At 43.9% G+C, this 17316-nt stretch overlaps 1 protein-coding gene across 2 annotated transcripts in view; it reads right to left on the reverse strand.

Annotated features, from left to right (window-relative positions):
- LOC106660217 (LIM domain-containing protein B-like) overlaps window positions 1–17316 on the reverse strand; it is a 79948-nt gene that overhangs the window by 3444 nt on the left and 59188 nt on the right. For both annotated transcript variants that reach the window (XM_014383137.2, XM_014383134.2), the window contains exon 4: window positions 29–172. In XM_014383137.2, coding sequence (XP_014238623.1) covers window positions 29–172 — 144 coding nt within the window. The remainder of the gene's footprint in view (window positions 1–28; window positions 173–17316) is intronic.

A 17316-nucleotide genomic window follows, 5' to 3' on the forward strand; every position in this document is an offset into this window, starting at 1 on the left:
TACATGTAAATGTGCGCGAGTGACTCACCTGTCGCCTGACGTGAGCTGAGTACCGCATTTTGTGCATTGAAAGCATTTGGTGTGAAACACATTTCCGCCTGCCCTCGTGACGAGCTCGGTCGCCGGTATGGTCTGGCCACAAGCTGCACAACACCCGGAATTACCAAACAATCTGTAACAGCAAAAAGAAAGAAATGCCTGTTATTAATATCACATTTTATTCACTAATGTATATTTAATGATCTGCAATAGCGTACCAGGCATATGATCGTTATAATCGAGCAAAAATACGGCAAAGTCAAATATAATTTTCCGAATTTGCTCTCGCGAACGTGCGAGTTGCTACCGAGAGCTCGAGAGCAATTAAATGTTTAGTCGCGCGATATAGCAGAGTTCAAACGAGCCTCTCTCTCTCTCTCTCTCTCTCTTTAGTCATTTATAATAGGTACTACGTCTTGCATGTCTCCGATTTACCTAAAAGATGCTCGTGCATGTAAGTATGTGTGTGTGAGTGTATAGCCGTGTACCTTTCTTTCCACACATAATATCAAAGGTGTTGTAAGTGTAGCTTTTAATTGGCAGCAGTTGCAGTAGCAGCAGAAGCAATGGTAGCAGATAAATCCGCTCTCTTTTGGGCTCTCTCTCTCTCTCTGTCTTTCGGAGCCACTATCGAGATTGAATACCTTCTTACCCCCTATAAAGAATCGCACGTATACGGTATTGTGCGCGCATGCACACACACACACACACACACACACACACACACTCGCTCGCTCGCGCACAAACATTCGGGTGAAATAACGGGAGGGAAATAATTACACGGGTGCACGCGCGGAGGCCCTCTTCTCATTGTCTCTTTCTCTCTCTCTACACTTTTGCACTCTTCCGAGTAAATCAGGCGCGATTCGGGGCCTTTGCTCGCGAACGATCGTCATCTTTAGGGGCGACGTATATTTGCTGCCGACGACGACGACGACGATGCACTCAATATACATACGTATATGTGCATACGTACACGCGCACATACACACGTATGCTCTCTGCTACATGCACGTTAATGGCAGTCAATGTTTACCTAGAGAGTTGCATGCAGCCCATGGCAAGGCTACGTGTGCGCATACAAACATGGCCCACGCAACGTATAGCAGGCTATAAAGCTTGCCGATGTTTATGCACCAATTAGCCGAGCGCTCGGCTCTCTCGCTCTCTGTGCGTGAGTGTACGTGTGTGTGTGTGTGTGTGTGCATATCCGTGTAACGTTACTCTCTCTCGCTCTCGTAGCTGCTGCGCGAGCGGGTAGGTAGGTACGCAAACACAACGACGTATACGCGTGCTTCCACTCTTAAACAAGTGATCGATCACGATGCGTGCCTACGCGTGTGTGTGTGAAGCTGCTGCTGGTTCTGCTCGTAGAGTCGAGAGCATATTGATGACGAGAAGGAGAGTAATGCATTTTCTTAATTGCAATTATATCGATGTGGAGAATCGGCTTTGGTGTAGATCATTACTTTGGATTTTTGCTCTCTATGTACACAAACACACACACACACACACACACACAGACGAACACAGCAGCTGCAGAACACACAAAGCAAAGAAAAGGCAAGTATCGTGATTTATTATCGACGAATGCGATCTCGCAATGCTTCAGCGCAGTGCAGTTTGGTGCTGTGGCGCGACGCGCGTATATACCTACTCCAACGCTCTAATTGACAGATGTATCGTGCAAAGCACTAAATATCTCAAAAACCAATCGATGATACGCTCGATGATAATGCGAGCCTAGATATATCTAAGTAGCCGTTCATGCCCCCGCGAGAGTTTCTCTCCGAGAGTCGACCACCACTATAATTTTACGCTTTGCGTATTTAATTAATCAATTTATTTATACCGATACTTTTGCAATTAAATGTTTGGCACCTCCATCCCCCGATCAACAACGTATAGATTCGTGCACGGGCGCATGTTTCGATTCGTATACATAAAAAGTTTTTTTATTCGCCCGAGCGCGGTCGATCCTCGACTTTTCACGATTATGACCGTATAATGCTTAATGAAGTTTCACCGACAAAATAAAAATAGCAGGCTTGATGACTTTTTTCATTTACAGTATATTGACACTAGCCAAAAGTCCGCGCGATATCCTCCGAACGAAAATTTCTCAATAATTAAAGTGTATTGAATTCTGGTGCCACTGCTGTTGGCGACGAGCAACGTCGTGGAGAAAAAAAAAGAAGGAAGAAAAGTTGAACGAGTTTTCATTGAAAATCAAACGCTCGTTGCATTTGATTTAAAATATTAATGCGTTATAAAGACAGAGTAGAAGCGAACGTAAAGCGGGGGCCACGAATAAAGTAAAACCGAGACAAGTCCGCTAATTAATTTTTGTTGATATGAAAAAAGAAGCTCGGTCTTCGCCGAGGACAAACGCGAGCGAGCGGAGCATTTCAATCTTCAGAATGGAAAAGTCACTCGTTTCGAGTGCTTGTGTATGTGTGTGTGTGTGCCTCAGAGGAAGAAGGAAAAAGTTTCGGGCTAATTAATAAACTCCCGAGCCCTAATTAACACTCGCTCTGGCTCACTTTTGGCAGCGAGGGAGGCAAGCTAGAAGAGGAGAAGGATATACACATCGACACAAGAGCGGGGGAGGAGGAGAGGACAGAGAAGTGAGTCGAACTTGGTCCAACATCGATATCGTATTGTACTTTTCCCGTACCCCAGAAGTGTATATACTACTTCTATTGCCTAGCGCCAATTTCAAACTTACCTCCTCTTTTTCTTTATTTCTTTCTTTCGTTCTCTTTCTCTTACACTCCGCACCAACATGCGCGCACCGGGGTGCTCAATCCTGTGCAATTACCGACTATCATCTGTTTTCTCTCTCCGTCTCCCCCCCCTCTCTCTCTCTCTCTCTCTCTCTCTCTCTCTCTCTCTCTCTCTCTCTCTCTCTTCACACAGCGAGAGACGTAGGCGTTTAATTAGTAATTACGGTAAGAAATCGAAAATAGAACGATTCTTTCATTTCCCCTCTCCGTTCATTTGCTGCTGATGCTGCATTCGTGAATGAGCGCGTGCAAAGTCTACCATTATTTTGTCTTGCTCTTCTTTTCGTCCACTTTTGTCTTGACACCTGCAGCAGCAGCAGCAGCAGCAGCAGCAGTTCCAGTCGCTTTATTTTTTTGCTTTTCTTTCTCTATAAACCTAAAGCCTTAAGTACCGGTTTCGTTTCTGCTTTTTAGCTAGAATCGTCAATTCCGGATTGGAGGGCGAGCGAGAGACGACGACGTGCTTCAACACATTAATAACTGAGCGCACTAAACGCGCCCGTGCTTATGCAGACGACCTTTCGCAAACGATATGATTCAAGGGAACCCAACGTAAAATAAAAAAAATGCCTTAATGCAATAAAACGATATATATCTCGAGGCCATTCATTATATCGAAATCACAATCATTTGGCGAATCCAATACAGCGATTTAATTGAATGCCTTGTGTCTTGGAAAAAATAGGGAGAAACAAAAGGAATAAAAAATGAGCAAACGGCGAATAATTGAATATATCAGCTATATCTCCGCTCGCGAAATAAATTCACACGTGAGTAAGCAGAAAAAAGGGCATACGCGCGCCTACGATAATAATGACTAGCCGCGTTTATATATACGCATGAATATAAAGTTAAATTTGGTATAAAACCGCACGAACGTGTGTATGCATATAATATATCCATTTGTGCGCTGTATGTGCAGCTCTGCTCAATGATTTAAACTTTCCTTGGACGAACGGGCAAGCGAGCCAAATAATTACGATAATTAAAGCCGCCCAATTTGAGCTCTCTCTCTCTCTCTCTCTCTCTCTGCTCTCTCGCCCGCAGAGCTCTGCATATATACGTACGTACAGTACGTACGCACACGCTGAACGCAGGACAATTAAAATGGCGAGGGTGGCGTAACGCGCGGTTTAACTAATTGGCTCGTCGCTGGGCTCTCTTTTCTTTCTGCTGCCTCTGCTGCCTGCGTGTGACGTGGGGGAGACCAGAGGAAAAGAGCAAGAGAGGAGCTTTCCATATTTGTATATAGGAGTACTTGTACTACTGCTTCAGCGCCAGCAGCAGCAACAGCCATTGTAAGCTAGAGAATTTCCAGTAATACACACTCGAGTCCGCTTACTTATTAATTGTTTGCATCCTTTTAACATTGCAAATCCACTCGAGCACGCGCACACACAAAAGCACAAAAAAACCGTCTCGTTGTCGCGAAGGTTGACTGGATTTATAAATTTTTTACCTCTTCATTTCTATAACATCGGGGCGAAGATTTGATTTACGCGATCGCAGCCATTCGTTTCAATCTCGTTCGCGCACGTGAGAGCTGAGAGCAACATTTTGAGAAATAGCCTTAATAACAATGATTGTCGGCGGTCGGAGTGGTTATTTAATTGGAATGAATGATATTATATGATACACACGCACACACAATGTAATAATAACCTCAGCCGACCAGGATAGAACAAGCTCATGGCAGCAGCTCGATTGGTTTTCGTTGGTACGTATACGCGCCGTGCGCATATAACAGCCGAATTCTCCCACACTCGATATACAGACGAGCGCGTGTGCAAGCAAGCGGCGATGATCCGCTGGAGAGGTCACTACACTGTAATATAATCGATTTAAAGATGCTCTCTCGTATTTCCAATATCCATTTAATTCGCTCAATCAAAATTCCTATTAGCCCCGCGCGCGCGCGTCGCTTGTCTGTGTGTGTGCCGTGTAATTTCGTAGCCTCGACGAGTTATTGCACTCTCGCTCGCTGCCTGTATCTGTGCTGAGTGTGTATATCTCGCTTCAAAAGAAAGAGAAGAGAGCGAGAGTAATGCGTAGACGCTGGCCGAGAGCTGCAGCGGGATTTTTACAGCTTCGATTGCCATCTTTCGTTTTCATTTCAGATCCATATAGCCGAAGAATTGGCTTGTTAAAATTTAATGATCGTGACGTCTCGAGCGAGCGAGTTAGTAAGTATAAAGAAAAGGAGACACAAGTTCTCTCTCTGTCTTTCTCTCTTGCAGCGCTTCGAGGTTGAAAGTATTTTAATGAGACTGCCAACAGGTAATTATTTCCCTTATTTCCAATGACATCCTTATGAACTTGACTCTCACAAGTTCTGAGCATGAATTTTTTTTCTCTCTCTCTCTCTCCCTCTTTCTCTCAATAAAATATTCAACACCTTTTGCTCGATACAATATTTAACAACAAACAAGTATCCAAGAGAGCTTCAATACAGATATCAGATAATTCATCGCCACTTGTGTACATGTGTGCGTGCGTGTACGTGTGCACATGTGTGCAAGATTAATTATCCGAGAGCAGCAGCAGCAGCAGTGCACTCAGACTATATACAATTTTACTTGTATATAGATTGAAGTTCCGCTCGATTTAATAAGCTTGCCGACGTTGCAATATAATAATATAATAGAAAGAGTAAGAGAGTAGAGAGAATAGCTTATACGAATGTTCCCCCTATTACGAGAACTAATGATCGATAAAACCGTAATGAAATCGAGTGAGAGAAGGAGAGAGACTGACTTGTTCTTGAAAAGTAATTACAAACGCACGTGGTGTGGTGCGGTGCGGCGCAACGGCGGCGGCGGTGGCGGCCGATAAACAGCTGATAATAACAAATGCAATCAATGAAAGCTTATCTCCCCACCCCTGGGCACCACTACTACCCGTGCTCTTTCTGCCAAGTTTGATTGCCCGCCGTCGATCGTCGGGCGCGCTTTTCTCTCCACTCCAACTTATTTTAATGTAATTAACCTTTTGATTGCGTGCTTTGTTCCCTCCTGTAGGCCAGACTTCCCCTTAAATTTTCGAGGCGCAGACCCCCCTTTCTTTATACTCGCGACGCATCGGCGTGGAGTGATAAACCAAGTTTCCGTGGTATCGATCTTAATACGCTCGCGTCTTCGTCCTTCCTGCAGCATTACGTATATTCCAACTTTTTTTTTGACACTAGGTCAGGGCTTGTGCTCGTAAAATCAGAAATCTAAATCCATACGCAATTTGTAGCTGGTATATAAGATGCTATGTACAGCGCGAATTCGCTCGTTTCGTCTAGTCTCTCAACGCCATATTATAACGGGACTCCGTTCGTTTATTAACGTCAAGCCTCCCGCAATGACGTGAATGGAAAATGTAATAAGTATCACGAAATGAACGGGGGGCGCAAGAAAAGGTGCCCGCGGCTTGTGCAGCTGGAATAGGGAAGCACAGCAGCGATAGCGGCGCAGAGCCCAGGGTAATTTGAACAAAAGCTTTAGTGGGGTGGACAATCTCATAAAGTGATTTGCAATAATGTCTCGTTAGGTACTCTGCGCGTGTTCTAAGAGGGGTAAGAAGAAACAGAAAAAAAAGGAAGAAGAAAAAAAGAAAAGAAAAATCCAATACCGCGTAAGTGAAATCTACAACTGCAATTAATTTATCTTGATTAGTTTTTACAAGAGGATAGTACCCTTTCGTGCCCCTCGCTCTGTTTTCTCATATCCTGAGTGGCTGAGCTTTTTTGCTCTCTTTCTTTCTCTCTCTCGCTCCCTCACTCTTTTCTACGTTTTTCTGCGCGAGACGCATCTCTCTCTCTCTCTTTCTCTCTCTAGCTCGACTCCTTGCTCGCTACGGTATTTCTCTCTACACCATAAGCGAGCCTGCGCAAAATATAGCGAGACGAACGTCGCGCGTCATTCGATTTTACCAATCGGAAACGTCAATCATTTTCACCGCGAGCCCTGACGTAGAGAGCTTCGGTTAATAATTAATGTCTCAATCGACGCCGCGCACGGCTGCTGCCGACGCCACCACTGGGCGCGTCGTACTATACGAAGCGCCGAGTCTTTTAATAATCTGCATTTGTACCGGCTGGGCTCGCAATCTCCTCGGGTACGCTACTACCTAATCGAACTATATATAAACCGTACCTGCGCGTGTATAGTCTCTCGCCCGAAATCGACTTGCTGCTTTTTCGAAAAGCAAAGCAGCCCGTGTAATTACTTTCAACTTGCTTTCGCGGTATAGAAGGGGGGCGCGCACCGCGCGAGACTTGATTAAATGGATCCACACGTACACATACAAACACACATCAAGAGAAACATCCATTCTAACGAAGAAGCTCTTATACGTACGTTCATGAAAAAAAAAGGTTTTATGCATGTTTTTACGTGGAAGGAGTACTTGTGTTACTCGACTTAATTAACTCGAAAAGCGTAGCGAAAACTGAATGAGTCTGTCAGGTACGTATAGCACAGCGGCGCATATAAGCCTGCACATACTCCGGAGAGTAGCGAACACACGCTTATAACGTACACACACGAACACACACAAACACACACAAATACACACAAGCGCAGTACTTATTATGATCAATCGACTTTTTACATTAAAAACCTGTATTATGTATTCCATTAATGCTAACCTATATTATTCGCGCGGATACATTTAACCACCCATGGCTCATTGCTGCTTTCTCATTCTTATATCTTCTGTAATAGCTCGGGCAATCGGTGCACTTGATCGAATCACTCTTTTACTTTTCCTCGCATCATGAGGTGTAAACTTTTTTCTTTTTTATTAAAGTTATGCATTGCGTTATCTATTGAAAAATGTTTGTGCTTAGATGTAGAAAGAGGATGCACTGCTTGAAACCTTTATGAAATAATAAATTCAATAGCTCGGTCCATAGGCCACCAGAGTACAGTAGCAGCGAATCGAGAGAAATTCTAACTCAAAGTGAAAATGAGCTTTCGAGACGTTGCCTGCCGTACGTGCGAGTTATTACTAGCTCGTTGCGGCTCGATCTTATCTCTCACCTTCGTAATCTCGCGTTCGCATGCGGCTAAATTTCCATTTAGCCGAGTCTTTTACGCTGAATTAACGAGTATAAATTACGTGCACAATCACCAAAGCTCGGAGTATGAGAAAATAAAAAGATGCAGCTCGAAATTTGGCCTTAATCTCAATACGTCTCTTCCTTCATCTCGCAGGCAGCTCGCTCTTGCTTATATATTTCGCGCAAGTTTCATATATATACACGTATAGGCACGAGTAGCAGTGCGCCGGCTATTGGCTTGGCTGGCGCTCGTAAAAAAGCCAATCTAGCCGTGTGGAAGTTAAGGCAACGCGTGTATAGGTAAGCGAGCTGCAGCGCGAGAGAAAATAAAGAGAGAGAAGAAAATAGGCGCGAGAGCTGGGGGCTACAACACACACACACACACACACACACACACACACACACAAACACACACTCGTACGTATACGGTGTGTACGAGTCAATAAGGCCCGAGTATAATCCACGCGTCACGCGAGAACAAATTAAAACTTAGTCACTTTGCAATCTCGTCAAAGAGAGGCGAGAGAAAAAGAGCGAGAGAGCGGACGAGGACACACAAGACAAAGTCATCGTCGGTGTGTGTGCGTGTGAGTTTCCGTGCTTGAACGTATATACGATATTTTTTACATCCTGGACGAGTGTATTTGTCTTGCTCTCGTTGTCAACAAAATATTTTTTTGGAATTTGTAGTCGCCCGAACTTAACAAATAATATCACAAACACCATCCAGTATATTACAACAATCATAGTAATTGATGTAAACGAAAAATGGAATGCAAGACGGCAACGGTGCTTTTTTCCTTATTCCGAATTACGCAATATTTCGATTAACTCCTCTCGCGCAATAATGCATCTTTCAACGATAAAATAATACATTTTTCTCTATCCATGCGCACGACTCAAGGCATCGTCATCGCCGCGTAATCATATTTTGCCGCGTCGCTGCAGTGGCTAGAGATTTATAATTAAAATCAAAAAATTGGCAATTTCGCATAGGTAGGCGCTCTCTGGGTCGAGTGAGCTGCGGCTGACTCGATCATTCCATTAGAAATGGTCTTCTTTCATCTTGAAAATTATTTAAGCCTCTCCTCTTCTCTCTCTCTCTCTCTCTACTGCGAACGTAACGCGTGTATTACTCGGAAACATTCATTGTCAGTTGTCGGCGCACCACCGCACCACGTTCTCCACTGCCGCTGCTGCTATACGCAAGCAAGCAAGAGTCGCAAGCCATTCAATCTCGCGATTTCATTAATAACCTGTCAGAGTAAATACACATTAAGAACTTAAATTGCATGCGGTCTTCTTTCTCATCATCGTCATCAGCTCTCGAGCGAGCAGCGGAGCGCGGCATTGCTTCGAGTGTATAAGCGAACAACGCGAATGGAAATCAATGAGAGGAGAGATTATTGCACGCGTTGGAATATGATGTATTCGAAGAAGTACACAGACACAGACACACACGTAATTAAGCAGCGATCGCGCACGAACCTAATCGAAAAGTCAAAGGTTGCACTGCTTGTGGTTGTATGCGGGTAATTGATTTGGGTGCGCGCATAATTCGCGCATAGAATGTAAGGAGGGAGCCCCTTGAGAACGAAATGTTACAGAAAAAAAATGCTGCAAAGTTTAGCCCCGCAACGGCGAATTGGCATGATAATGCGGGGGAGGAAAATTGTTTAAGATCTAAACACACGAGCACAAGAACTGGCCTTGCTCGAGCAATACGTATCGAGGAGTAAAGAGAGAATTTTTCCTTCGAGATGCTCCGTTTTTTATTTTCTTGTTTCTTCTTTTTTTATCTTTTCCTTTTATGTACGTACAGTCGCACGCGTTGTTAAATAGATATTCTCGCCTCTGGTTTTATCCTTTTGCAAAACGCCGTCCATTATAACCGTATACACTTATATATATACCGTGTATATCCTCGCATACATACAATAGGGGATTTACTTATATTTCTATTATAGCTACATCTTTAGTTCTCTCCTCCTCTATCTCCTTCGCTTTCGTGTATTTACATATTTACGCGTCCGTCGAGGACGAGTATAGTGTAGCACACACCCGAGCTTCTAAAACTTGCGAGCGAGCGAGAGAAAAGTGTTTTTATATGCTCTCGCGCGTGTGGGTGTGTGTGTGTGTGTGTGTGTGTGTGTGTGTGTGGAGTAAAGAGCTAGAAGTAACAGAGAAGCGAGCCGAGAGTTTTGCCAACTTTGCAAAGTGCTATATAGCTCCTTTATCTCCTCCAAGTGTATACATATTCCTCTTCTTTTTTTCCGGGTGGAGTCGCTGCTGCCTTTGCTGCTTTTCTCTGTAGCAGCACACACAGTAGCAAGTGTCCATATCTCTCTCTCTTTTCTCGCGCGTGAGCTCGGAAAGGCCAATACACGGGAGAAATTTGTTGTATAATAGCCGAGTTCTCGAGGCGGCGGTGTTGGCCACAGGAGAGTAAGAGAGTGAGTGCACATTTCGATCGATAAAAGGCAATTAATCGTCAGCTCTCGGGCTCTCTCGCTATAGCTGCTCACCTAAACGCCGCCGCCGCTGCTGCTGTATTCTCGCATCGATTCGCCGGTAATGGAATATTAAAACGAACACACGGCCCCGCGTCGCGTCGTCGTCGTCGTCGGCGTCGTTGGCTATATAGCACGCTGCGGACTATATTAAACTTTCTTATATATTTGCTCGAAAATTTGCCAGCCGCTCGTCGAGCTCGTCGTCGTAGTCGAGCTTGAGCTAGCCATACATGTATGTGATGCTCGCGTGTGTATGAGTGTGCACGATTGGACGCGCGCTATGCAGCAGAGAGAGACTGGGGAATGTCGACGTGCGAATCTAATTCGAGAGCACATTTGGCGAGTTGACACACATTCGAGTGCCTGTGTGTGTGTGTGTGTGTACATAGACCAGAAGTTGCAGATTTTGTGTCTCTCTGCCTCTTTCTCACTCTATTCCTCTCTCTCGCTCTCCTTATTCTCTCTGGGTGACCTCGCCTGTTAGAAAAATAATGATAACGCGAATTCATTTTTTTCCTCCTTCTCCGTCGCATATTGTGTGTCTTGCGAGGGAGAAAGAGTGAGAGAGAGAGCTCAAGCAGCGTAAAAAAGCAGTTTGAGTTTTTCTGGTTTATAATTTTAATGACGGCGTGTCCACGAGAGACTATTAAGAATATATACTCAGGCTGTCTCTCTCTCTCTCTCTCCGGCTCTCTCGCGTTAGAAAACTTTTAACGAGACAGCGTGCCATGAATGTGTATACGTAGCAGCAGCAGCAGCAGCAGCGCCTGGCAACAACCCCCTAATGCTTTTCTTCTGCCAGTAGTAGGTAGTAGTATAGTAATGGTAGTAGCACAGTGGAGCGCGCTCCGCCGCGGCGCGCTAAACGAGCTTCGTGGCATTGGCATATATAGAGAAGAGAGAGAGGGCGAAGAGCGTCGTCGTCGTTGCTCGCTCGCTCGCGCTCCCTCTTATTATAATACGCCGCGAGGCACGCGCACGCCGCCAACGCCGCCGTCGCTCTGCCACCGCTGCTGCTGCCGCTGCTGCAGTGTGTTGTGTGTGATGCAAAAATTTTCAGCTCAAGTTTGGCCAATGTGTGTCGCGTGCGCTGCCATGCACACGTATATACCTAGGAGGCGAGATCTCGCGCAGGCAAGCGGTTGTTATAAAGGGCGAGGCGAATTTATAACGAGGGGATTGCGCCCGCGCGGGCGACCATATCTAAATAGCGTAATTTTTTTTCTATAAACCTACACGTTGGCTATGTAGGTCGAAAAACGCGGAATATATGTACCGATACAGTATAACGTATTAACCCGCTGCTGCAGCTGTAGCGGCGGTGGATTAATTTAATACCAGTTTCGCGATCGTCGCCGGTTATACACACACACACAAACACGTACAAGTACGTGTAGACAAGACCGCATTAATTGGTGATTACAAATGCTGTGGTGCTGCTAAATGAACGAGCTTAAAATTGCCCAATGGATGGTGTATGAACTAATTGCTTTACTCTGTCCTCTCTCTCTCTCTCTCTCTTTTTGAATTTGCCCCATCATCCCTGTTGCCGCTGCAGCAGTCTACCTACGCTCACGCACGCACGCACTCGCGTGTACTGCTTAATCACGACCGATCAAATATTGCCCTGAAATGTGCACTCGGCCAAATAGCCCTTATCGCGTGACATGCATTCCCTCATTAGCGTGTGCCGCACGCATCCATCTCTCTACCTGCTATGGGCAGCAGCCTACGCAAACGAGATGCGATATACAGGCTGGCTGCGCTTCGACTCTTCCCTTTTTTTACGAATTTTTCTTTTTAAATCTTTAGCAATGTCTTGAGTCTGAAAGAGAGATAAAAGCGAAGATAACCGAGGATGAAATTTATAAACTCTTCCTGATCAAGAAGCAAGAATGATTGTGTGCGCGTGCGTGTTACACCGTCCAGGCCGCAGTTTCATTTGCATAATACGTAAAAGAAAAGACGCCAAACATTCCGAGAGAGAGGGAGAAATATTCAAGTCCTATACACGCGTGGTATTAAACAATGCCTACATTTTTGTTTATTCATGTAATGGAACGTCGAAATTTGTCATCGATTTGAATCTCTGCTTTATTTTATCTTTTTTTTCTTTCTCTCGCACGAGCGGAAAAGACAAAAATCAACGAAAATACAGGTGCTACTGTACACACACACGCACACAAGTACCAATACGCATCGGTGTGCGATTATTCAAGTTGGGATTTTTAAGGGAGAGCAAGAGAGAGAGACTGATCCCTCGTACATACACGGCGCGCGGCAGATGGGGTCCCCTTCTCATTGTTATATTCATGCCCCACGTATACGAGCGAATGCAAATCATGCACTCTCTCTCTCTCTCTCTCTCTCTCTCTCTCTCTCTCTCTTTCTTTCTTTCTCTCTTTCTCTGTTCTTTTCTCAGTTCTCCCATGTAGCGAAAGAGGATTCGTTGGAAAAAATTCTTCATCCTTGAAAGCCCCTCGTAACGTTAGTTTCTTATGTCTATTGTGTCCTACGCACTTATAAATCGCGACAGTCGCATGTATTTATACACACTCACCTCGATACACTCACACAGAAATTCATCAAAACTTTTGTGCTTTATTTCAGGATACACGCACACGTGGACTCGAGCGCCTGGCACACAAAGATGGAAGTCGGCCATGCGCACAGGACGACGAAAAGGTAATCGAGGTTCGAGTTAATTTACGATATAATATCGTCTTGTACTCGTAGTATATACACGCAAAATTAAAATCCAATTGCAACTATTAAAGCCTCTCGTCGATCATGTTGCGGCTGTATTTAATAATTCGAAAATATACATTATCCTGGACACTCGAAAATTTTTTTAATTTATCTTGCGCGTTGTGAGTATGTACGCGCGTACATATAGTGCATGCGTGCACTCCTCTTATTAAGTTCATTTTACTCTCGCTGGCGTACGCACGCGTGGAGTGTGTATGCGTGTGTATACAGCTGATGGGTACATAATTCTTCGTGTAAATGAGCATACACATTAATTGCGCGCATATAGGCAGGAAAAAGTGAGAAAGAGAATAAACATCCATGTGGAGAGCTAACAGTGCTCGTTAATACTTATCAAAGGGATTTTAAACGAGTAGAAAAAGTTCGAGGAGTCCTGCGCAAATGTGCGCGATCAATCTTTGCGCAAATGAAACTTTATGCAGCGCGGGGAAATTATTTGTATAATTGGAGCTCGTTGTGTAACGACAGTGACTACGTGCACCAGATCATTCGCGCACGATAGATAATGAAATGAAATGTGAACAAAGAAAGACTAATATCGAGTTTGATCGATAGTATTACAGCCTTAGCATAATTTAGTCTGAGGTTATCTAATGGGCTACCATCTATAATGCCTCTCAAGTTACACCGAAAAGTAAGTAAATCTAAATAACATAACACGTATTTTTAATCGAAAAAAATCCGAAAATTACATATTCTTTAACACGCAAGTATAGTTCTACACGCGGAAGAGCATGGGTAGCCACAGGCCTTTTTAATGTATAGCACGACTGTTTCATTACGCGGCGTCGTATATTACCTGACACAACGAGACCCAATCGACACTTGCCCGTACACAAGATTATTATCTTCTCTTAGGATGTCTCCGTTATGTAACAGAAGCTCCTACCTCATCTCACTCTGGCGTAATGACCAGAGGCCATATTACTGCGATATTACCTGTACTAATGTAATTTTCGAAATTATTCTTTTCATCGCGTTGCGAACATCTGTGTAAATGTGTTTATGTGTGTGAATGTAGCCAATCTCGAAGGTGTACACGAAGTAGCACACAATAAAATAAAGCATTGAACTAATTTTATATATTATATTCATCGTGCTGCCAGTATAGAGCTAGGATACGATCGCAGGCGCGCAGAGACTCAATTTGCCATGCCGGAAGCTATTAGTGGTCTTTGCATGTTTGCTAGTACACGAATAACCGCAATTCATCTTTTAAAACCACTTCCGACAACGCAGACACACACATATACACACACAGAGCACTTCGCGAGTGGCACAATGTATAGGTATGGCTTTTATGCGCACACATACATTTGCGCGTTCTAATGACGTCGTCTAGTGTAATCGTATTATAATATAGGCAAACAGCTCGATGCAGAGTACATGCGCGTCATGCATTATTTCGTAAATTTATAAAATATTTATCAGTTGCGCATTTTATTCTTATTCATATGAATAGTATATGAAGCTCGAGAGCATGCGAAAATGGAAACGGCGTTTTAATCAATTTATACCCTCTCACCCTCTCTCTCTCTCTTTCTCGCTCTCCCACGAATATTATCGCATTAATCCAGAGTGAAAACGTATTCCTTTGTATCGATAATACAAAGAACATAGACAAAACATGTACATCCGACGCACATTGCGAGTTGCGGCACATATATAGACAGGCAAATCAAAATGTCGGCGTTAATAAACGACTTGGTGCCTGCGCGCCGCGCGCACAGTTCGCAATGAAAATTGCTCTGTGTATATAATAATTGGCATGATTGTTTGAGCTCGACCCTCTCTCTCTCTCTCACTTGCTTTCGTTAGATATACATAATGGCAGAGCTTAATCATTCACCATTAGGGACAATTGTTTTTCACGTATATATACGCGCTCGCGCAGCCACAGACGCAGAGAAATACACATACATACACGTGCCGTGTGCACTCGTATATGGCGAGGCTTTAAAAGCGTGCGTTGCGCTTACATTTTCTCGTTCATTATGAACTCTCGCATACGTTATATAGGTGTGTGTGTGTGTGTGTGTGTGAGTGCGCGCGCCATTGATGATGGATCTTTCTTTCACTGTAATTGGATTAACAATTAGGCGGTTAATGAAACAACATTCGTCTCGCGCACACACGTGAATAAAAGTCAGAGACGCGTCGCTTATCGATCGCGTATGTGCCGCTGGTGCTGCTCTGCGCGCACGAAGAGAAAAAGCGAGAGAAAGAGGGAAAAACGCGCGCAAAACTTTTGCGCGTGAGACGAGAAGGAGAACGCGCACGTGAATGAGCGAGGTGAAAAAAAAATGAGTCGGTTCATCAGTAAACCACGTCGAGTTCTCTATTCAATCTTAGGCCTTAATTCGGCTCTATTGTTGTCCCACTGTTGCTTGATTGACATTTTCATGGATCGTTAAGCGACTGCGCGAGTGAATGAGTGAGAGCGAGAGAGAGAGAGAGAGAGAGAGAGAGAGAGAGAGAGAGAGACTCAGCTGTTTGCAGGCTGCATATACGTGCCCAGCCACCGTTGCCACACGCATAAATACACACACATATACCACACATGAGCTTGTGCAAATGCGTTTCGTCAATTTTTATTTCTTCGCCGTGTATATTTGAAATATTTATCCTATTCTTCTTTTCCGGAGGAATATACTTTTCCCAATCGCTCATATTTGCCGCAAATCGTCGAGGTAATGCGATCGCCGGCACGATCGAGCCATCGAGCAAAGTGTACATACAGATTCTAGAGTTTGACATTTCGATATTATAGTTCAACCTCAGGTACGTGCACGCGCGTATGAAGCAGCTCGCGCTGCGCGACACATACAATGCGCATCGTTAGTAAGGCCGTTTAACGAGAGGTCGAGTTTCGATTGTAGTAAGCAAAACTATTCCGCGAACTATACCGAGCTAGAACGTGTGTGTGTGTGTGTGTGTGTGTGTGTGTGTATGTGTGTGTGTCCTGTGCGTATGTGTGTGATGTGACTGTGTATGTGTGCGCCCCTGAAACGAGCGAGTTGCAGATGTTACAACAACGACGACGACAACGACGACCCCCTTTGCCCTCGTCATCGTCGACTTGCCGGCCACAGTCTACGCGCCATTCAAATATTAATCACCTCCAGTGTCGCGCGTATGCGGCCATCTAATTTTGATATAATTAATCGCGCAACTCGTGCGTGAGATCATGCCGGCTTGTTGGCCAACTGCTTTTTCGGAGCACAACTATGAATAATAGCCATTATTCATCCATCGTATATCGGCAAATGCTATACGTAATTTCACGTGTACTTGAATCATCGTTAGATATTCATTTGGGGAGAAGAAAAAAAAAGTTTATCAGCTTATATAATAAAGAATTTTGTTTGCTCGTTGAAGCTCGGTGGCTGTATGGACACGGAGTGCACCGCGCGATTATCAAAGAGAGAACACGATCGAGAAAAGGTTTTTATGTTTTATTGAGCATCATCAGAAAGAGAGAGAAAGCAGATTATTGCACGAGCGCGTTTTAATCGATTTTCAAAGCTGCACAATGCAGCGTACTATAACACTGTGTTGCTGCTTTTGCTCTCCTCGTATGTGAAATAATGTGCACTTCTCTTGCCTCGAGCTCATTCGGAGGATTACACAGAAATTTTATTAAATCAGTATATCTACACTTGAGAAATCTCGCTATATTTGGAATCGAGTTTTTGTTATTCTACCGTGTGAGGCTTAATAACTGCATAAATCCAATAAATCAGCCTGCAATTATTACTTGACGCATAATTTTATAATAGTATTTTCAGTGCACTGAATTCAATATATTTCAAATTTTTTACGTATTCGGAGCGATGGCAGATTCATATAAGTAACTATAAAAGTGGATTTTTTATTATATCGCCATTTAATATTAATTTTTTTTAATGTGATAATTTTAAATCTGATTATTCAACTTCAGTTGTCTTTTTTTGTAAGATAATTAATTAAAACTCATATAGCGTGCCTGTACTATACGCAAAAGAGTTATATGTTGAAAAAAGATCGAGCAAAATAAACTTGACACCCCGCTAAATGGATGATGTGACTTTGCTAAAACAAAAAAAGCATAGATGATACTTTGTACAACTACAAGAGGATCAACGAGCAATCGTCGCAGTCGTCGACGGTTGCTTGATCGTGG

The sequence above is a fragment of the Trichogramma pretiosum genome, unplaced genomic scaffold, assembly GCF_000599845.2.
Source record: "Trichogramma pretiosum strain Unisexual culture from Peru unplaced genomic scaffold, Tpre_2.0 scaffold18, whole genome shotgun sequence".
Lineage (NCBI taxonomy): Eukaryota > Metazoa > Arthropoda > Insecta > Hymenoptera > Trichogrammatidae > Trichogramma > Trichogramma pretiosum.